The sequence below is a fragment of the Stegastes partitus genome, unplaced genomic scaffold (assembly GCF_000690725.1).
Source record: "Stegastes partitus isolate 25-593 unplaced genomic scaffold, Stegastes_partitus-1.0.2 Scaffold174, whole genome shotgun sequence".
In the NCBI taxonomy this organism is placed as follows: domain Eukaryota; kingdom Metazoa; phylum Chordata; class Actinopteri; family Pomacentridae; genus Stegastes; species Stegastes partitus.
The window spans coordinates 445,655-452,927 of NW_007577905.1; the positions used below are offsets into that span (position 1 = coordinate 445,655).

General features: G+C 44.0%; 1 protein-coding gene across 1 annotated transcript in view; it reads left to right on the forward strand.

Annotated features, from left to right (window-relative positions):
• The first annotated feature begins 357 nt into the window (after nucleotides 1-357).
• hspb8 (heat shock protein b8) overlaps nucleotides 358-7,273 on the forward strand; it is a 25,538-nt gene continuing 18,622 nt past the window's right edge. Inside the window, exons 1-2 of the mRNA XM_008279881.1 lie at nucleotides 358-1,006; nucleotides 6,137-6,200. Coding sequence (XP_008278103.1) covers nucleotides 574-1,006; nucleotides 6,137-6,200 — 497 coding nt within the window. The 5' untranslated portion in view covers nucleotides 358-573. The remainder of the gene's footprint in view (nucleotides 1,007-6,136; nucleotides 6,201-7,273) is intronic.

Sequence of the window (7,273 nt, forward strand, 5' to 3'; positions counted from 1 at the left end):
TCCAGCTGATGGACATGTGGACGCTGTGCAACTTAGTTTGGTAAAAGGAGGGGCTGGTCTTCGGTCAGCTGTTGCTGCTCCACTGCAAAAAATATCCACATCAACAAACCATTTAATCTTAATTTGAGGCTGTATGTACAATTTAAAACTACCAAACAGCTGGAAGGTTAGTTTAGTTCAGAACATGCCCCTGGTTTGTTAAAGTTTCTCGCTGTTAAAGAGTGTAATGTTAGTGTAAGGAAGTGTTTTTTTGCAGTGTGAGAACTCTCCAGTTCCTCCCAGCACTTTCCCGACACTTGCTCTGTGCAGACTCATCGTCTGAGGAACAAGCTCAGTATAAAACCCGCAGCCAGAAGAAATGAGATCAGTTCACTTTGAGGTTTAAGAAACTTGCGGTTCACGTCGGAGGTTATCTTTGGATCAACAGGTGACTTATTGCGTAACGGTGATGTGCGTAATCCAAAAGAGATAAAGTTTTACCACACAGAGAGATAAGTTCTGCTGTTTTTTTTTATTATTCAGAGAAAGGGGTTATCTTTGCGTAAGTAACAGAACTTTTCCTGGCTTTTGGACATGGCAGAGGGAGACTTTTACACGATGGGAAGCCGGCAGAGATTTCCCAGAGATCCGTTTGGAGAATTCCGGGATCAGTCACCGTTCAGGGATCAGCTCGCCTCTCGGTTTATGGAAGATGACTTTGGGATGCCACCTTTCCCCGACGACCTGGCGATGGACTGGCCGGGCTGGGCTCGGCCGGGCCGGCTAAGCACGCGCCTCAGCCCGTCGCCGTTCAGCAGCACTTTACGCACAGGTTTCCCCCAGCGTCAGTCCACCGGAGGCCCCGCGCTGTACACCAGCAGGTACGGAGAGCCCTCCTCCCGCAGCTCCCCCACCGGCACCGTCTCCACCACCGGCGGGGAGCCCTGGAAGGTCTGCGTGAACGTCCACAGCTTCAAACCAGAGGAGCTGAACGTAAAGACGAGAGACGGATTTGTAGAAGTGTCAGGTGAGTCTGGATGGACTTTTTTTTTTTTCCTGTTGTATAAATAATCATCAGGTCAATTAGGGGGAAGAAAACTTTTCACTTTGTGGTGTTTTGGGATGTCTTATGCTCAGTGACTGGAGGTCAAAGTGAACCCACCTGATGACTCCCACTGTGGCAGCCATCAGTTCACATTAATACCAGAGCTGGTCCAGTCACTTTTATTTATAGATTATATTTAAAGACAACACCTGCTGTCCAAAGTGCCTTTAAATGGGGTGAATGAAAAGTAATTATGAGGCATAATACACAGAAGACACAATAAGTAGAACATAAACATCATAGCCAGTACAAATAGGATCATATTCTCCCTCATTGTTGTTTATGTGACATTTGGGGCAACATTTCCCCACCAGGAATTTTATTTTCTGTGTGTTGAAATACAGCTCAAGAAGTTCCAGTTGAAAAGAAAGTATGGTAAACAAGTGTAGTGTATATATAACATAAAATAAAGAAGCTTTTTCAGTCTAATCATACTTTTGAGTGGAGGCTGGGATGATGTCCAAGGAATCTGGACTGCTTCCCATTCAGTACGTTGTTATGTCTTCTAATTATTCTACATTTAGACGCCATTAATTGGTTGGAAAAAGTAGTTTCTGTTAAGTTCATGAATAACTGAAGGAAAAACTCAAGATTTAACTCGGCTTCGTCGTCATTTGGAGCAAGAAAACATGAAGAAATAAACTTCTCCTGCTCCTTCAAAATGAAACTCGCCTGACAACGAAAATTGAATCACAGACTGAAAGAACAACACAAGAAACAAAATTTAACTCCAATGAATATATATTTCATAAACATTTAACACTAACTTTTAGGATTTTGAAATTCAGAGCATTTTAAATCACAGAACCTTCACTAGAAGCCTTTTTTTTAAACGACACTCGAGTGTCATTCAAAAAGTTGTGGACAAAAAAAACATCCATCCATGTAAAATACTTTAAAATAGCTGAAAAAAGTAAAGTCAAAGGCCAGAATATGAAAGAGTTTGATGAAACAACTCTTAAACAACAACTCGCTACTGTAAATATCTCTCAGGATGCTCATTATGTCTAATCAGGCCAAGAAATATCAGCTCTTTCACTTTGGCAGCACAACTAAAGCAGCGCAATCAAAGAGCCTCTGTGGTGCAACATGGTCTCAGCATTAATGAGTCTTGATGTGGTGGAGCGGGACAGATTTTGGGAACTGGGACTTGCAAGTTGGCAGGCAGATCCTCAAGCTTAGACACCTGTTTCAGATTCTTGGAGAATCACTCCCTCAGCCACGCATGAGCTCGATTTAGATTTTAAGGCAAGGCCCGTGACAACAGTCTCTGTTTACAATAAGACAAGCCGCTCGCTGCCGCTAAGCACCGCGGAGACTGTTCTGGAAACAGGACCTGACTTTTCCCCGGCGGTCCTCGTGCAGGTTCTGTTTCTGCCGGTGTCACGTTCAAGCTCAGTCACCGATTACGGGCGTAAGTCGAAGATATTGCTTCCTGAAGTCGGCACCTGAGAAGACGGCTGAATTCCAGGGATACCCGGGGCTGAAGAGGGCACAGAGGACAGCAGGCCCCCCGGCTCTGGGTTTTTTATAAACACATTGTTGGTATGCCAGTTGGGTCATTCAATCAGCGCCATGTTGGGCCCGACTGCCTGCAGTGACTCAACCTGTTCTAAAAGTGTGGCCGGGAATGTAGTACAAGCGTGTTAGCGGCGTTCAGTGCGTGAATGAACAAATGTTTGACACGGATGCGAGTTAAAAGCTTACCGAAAGAGGGCAAAGATTAGCTGAAGGCCGTTATTAGTTAAACACAATGTGGACAGTTTGGTACGGGATGCTGTGTCTTAATGCATTTCTGAATCCTGTTACCTCAGTTTCGTAGCCGTCAGTGACCAAGTGAACACAAACAGCTGAAACACAATGAGTATGAGGCTAAAGAAGGCAGAGGGCTGCTGAGTTATTAGTCACAGGAATAGCAAAGGCTCCTACGAGGAAAAAGACAGCAGCTATCCTTTATTCAAATGCTTTAAATGACCCACTGTATGTAGATCCAATTGTTGGCCATCTGTTAAATGCAATGAGAAAAGAAAATGTCTGAGGGGGCCTGGGGTGGATGGTTGGGTCAACAAAGTACCGAGTTTTCCATCAAAAGTGAAGTGACTTTTATAACCAAGTCAGTTTAAATCCAACCAAACTGCACAGTGACCCTCACATTAGTCGATCACAAAGCAGTCGTACCAATCAGTGTAAAGGTCACGTTGTTTGTGTTGTGGGTTTTTGAGCGCATTGATAGATGATGTTGCCCTTTTGACAGATGAAAAACAGACGGATAGATTCGGAGGGCGGCAACCTCTTAAAAGCAGTTAAACCGGTGGACGCACTTCACACCAGAAATGGACCGAACTCAAGACGGGTTGATTAGTGGCCAGAGAACGATTAGTGGGTTGGTGAGTGTCAGTGTCACGAAGGGGGCTCTCTTTAAACCCACTAGATCAGGGGTTCTCAACTGGTGGGTCGCGGACCTGTTCTGGGTGGGTCGTGGACCTGTTCTGGGTGGGTCGTGGACAGCTGGTCAAATTTAAATAATATATAATGTGCGTCTCAGGTTGGACTCATTATTTATTTTGACAGGCATGGTAACCATAGTTTGTTTGACATTCGTTTTAAGTTTGTGTTGATGTTGGGACGCGAGTTGACAAAAACATGACCCGGGGTATTTAAAATGTGGGTTTTCATACTAGGACTGGACCCGAATAGCCACCTATTGGTTCACTGTGCTAGAATCTGGATATCAGTTTGGATCTAATAATAATAATAATTGATCAGATTTCTAAAGCACTTTTCTGGACACTCAAAGACGCTTTTCATTCACGCTATTCATTCACACACATTCATTCTGGTGGTGATAGCTACGATTGTAGCCACAGCTGCCCTGGGGCAGACTGACAGAGGCGTGGCTGCCATTCTGCCCCCCCAACCACCACCTCAACAATCCATTCATTCACACCAGGCAAGGTGGTGAACTGTCTTGCCCAAGGACACAACGACCATGAAACAGGTTACAGGGCGGAATCGAACCGCCGACCTTCCGATCATCGACCGACTCGCTCTACCACCTGAGCCACAGCTGCCCCTATCTCCGAACATCCCTCCCCGTTGGTCGTACCGGAAGCTCAGCGCCAGCACCCCTCCCCCCCTCTGAGTGATGGTTTTATTCACTTGTGTACATGCAGTGGTCATGGTCCAGTTACTGTGCACGGTTATAAGCTCTGAAATGCATGTTGCACAGCAAAATATATTGAATACTGAATTATAAGTAAAACTGGGTCGCGACTTCATGACCATGTGGGTCCCAGGGTGAGACCAGGTGAGAACCCCTGCACTAGATCACCGTGGTAACTGATGCTGCACGGCTCACCTGATCTGGAGGAGGTTGTGTTCAGAGGTGCAGGTTTTAATCGGCTGCAGAAGCGCTACCCTTTCACCAGTTTGTTTCCTGACACTCCTCAATGAGCGATAGAGATTCTCAGCAGGTGGAACGTGTCACATCTGCAAACCCATTGAGCTGTAAATTAATAACGTCGGGAGGAAACCTACATGGTGGTTACGCACAACATGCATAAATATGTTTCTGTGTTTGGTCCTGATTTGCTGCAGAGTTCATTTAACACTAATAGAATACAGATTACAAAACAGATTGGTCTATTTATCAGCGAGAATATTCAATAAATAGTCATTTTTGCTTCGATTTGGCCAAAGTGATTTTCACGTATCCTTCATTTATGGGACAGTTTTACTCACTTCATAAGTATCATGTTTGAAGAGTTCTGTTATGAAGCTGTCATGTTAGAAATAAGCAGCGACTTTGAGACTACCTTAAAATAAATATACTAACTTACATGAGCAATGTTTTTCTCTGTCAGAATTCCTCTCTTGCATCATTTGCAGTAAAAGTGTTGCTTCTTTCTGTAATAAATTTTGACAGCCTGATCGTCTTAGCTGAAGTAGGCGGCCCGCCATCGATGCATCCAGCGTCTCTTTTTATGGAAGTGTGCACAGGTTAAGGTTAAGTTTAGCCGGCTAACATAGAGAAAGCCTGGCTATGTTAATCTAGTAATCGTCGTAGTGCACCCGTCTGAGCTGCATTTAAACAGTGATTGCTGGGCTGTAACACAGACTACATACATTCAGTAGTCGGTGACTTTGAGGACTTGAGATTAAGTGATTTCAAACACAAGTATAAAAAGCTGTAAACTCCATCTGCAAATATGAAACCTCCACCCAAGCCCTTGGTACTTGTAAAGACAGAAGACGTCATCCAGCTCGTTGAGACGCCGCTCTCCTCCCAGAACATTCAGTGTAACACATCTGGAATTTAGTATCTGAGAGTCGAAAACAAGAAGAGGCAGAAGGAGAAGCTTGGTTTCTGTGGGAGATGATCAGGGGACCAGTTTTACTTCTTAAGTCACGATGACGTTTTCATAATAATCTCATGACTTCTCTGGCGATTGCCCCTCTGCAGAGCTTCAGCCTCCGTCTCTGGTGGAGTCCAGCTCTTTGAGCAGGCAGGAGCATCACCGCGGGGGTGTAGGGTAACACACAGGCTGCCTGAAGTGCGCCGAGGGGTGGAGGGGTGGGGCAGGCCACGCTGCCGGCGGCGGCGTTGACATTTAGCAGCCAGGGAGCAGCTGCTAGCAAACCCCAGACGGACCAGGCGTAAACAGAGAGGGAGGCTTTCCAGGACTGGATGTTCCTCCCCACTTCTGACCAACATGAGACCCTCTGCAGGACAATTGTTCTTTAAAACAACCACTTCAACACTGTGATCCACCCTGTAGGTCCAAAAGCAAGCGCTGCTGCAGGGATGGAGCAATGGAAAACTGTGTGTGCCAAGGGAGATGTATTTTAAGCTCATTTATATCGACACCTTTTTCATTTGCATTCCTACTAAAGATTTAAAGAGTCACCGGTGTATGATGGCCGTCCTGTTGAACCTGTGATAGAGACTCATTCATGAGCCGTGACCTTGCCTCACTATTGCACAACGTCATCATCTCTAAAGTCATGCGAGGTTGCTCAGCTCATCTGCTGATGTAATTTCTTTCCAAACAGGAAAACACGAAGAGAAACAAGAAGAAGGAGGCATAGTGACAAAGAATTTCACAAAGAAGATCCAGTGAGTATAACCCCAGTGATCTCTCTGTATGTTTGTTTGTTTGTTTCTGGGTTTATGCACATTCTCACCATAGTCACCACCACATGCTACACAGCTAATAATTTGCAATCATTTAGAGTGGATTTTTTAAAAAACACGGAATAATAGTGTCATTTAGTGGAGAGCTGTTTGGTGAACCACTGAGCTGTTATGACTCTGGAGTGGCTTTCTTTAACAGGAACCAGGCTTTAGTTTTCTGCGTTGTTGAATTATACAGAGCATTTTACTGTGTACCACAGCTTTGAAATTATACGTTTATTATCGTGTCCACAGTGGAGACGGGGGGACCAGAGGAAGAGAGCAGAAAATAACCAAACTAAAATTATTATTATTTGTTTTTCAGACTTTTGGCTGATTGTATATTTAATAGTTTTTCAATTCTCTGTCTTCGTCTGAACCATTCATAGGCAGGTAGGATAGTTTTATATGAACCCTCTGAACCCTAAGCAGTTTTGGGGAATTTTTTTTTGCACATTTTTACTCAGTGTGTGCTCATTTTTAATTTTTTTTTTACTGTAATATGGCTTTCGCAGTGCGTTTCTATGTTTTTATGTCTTCATTATTATGGATCAGGAGTAAACTTGCTGTGATTAATGTAGTATGACTAATGCACAAAGATGACTCATCACTATTTTCACTTTAATAAAGATAATGATGTGCTGTTTTTGCCATCACCACCGAAGCGTGGTGTTGGAACATCATAAACTTTGCTTACTTTAACTCAAAGAGCAGAAAAACACAACAAACTTTCCTGGTGCTGAGAACAAACTAAACCCTCCGGGGTGCTAAGAGTAGCATCGGATTTCCTGTTTTCATTATTAATATCCTGATCATTAGGAATAATGGTGAATGAAAGCTTAATTAAGTGCTGTATCCAGAGATGTTCCGGTCAGGTTTTTTTTGCTCCCGACCCAATTCAAATCATTTAATATTTAGTATCTGCTGATCACAACGTTTTCCCAGATAACACAGAAGTGTTGTAGATTAGCTGCAGTACCTGGTTGGGCCTCCAGGTGGAGCCTCTTACTGTTTAA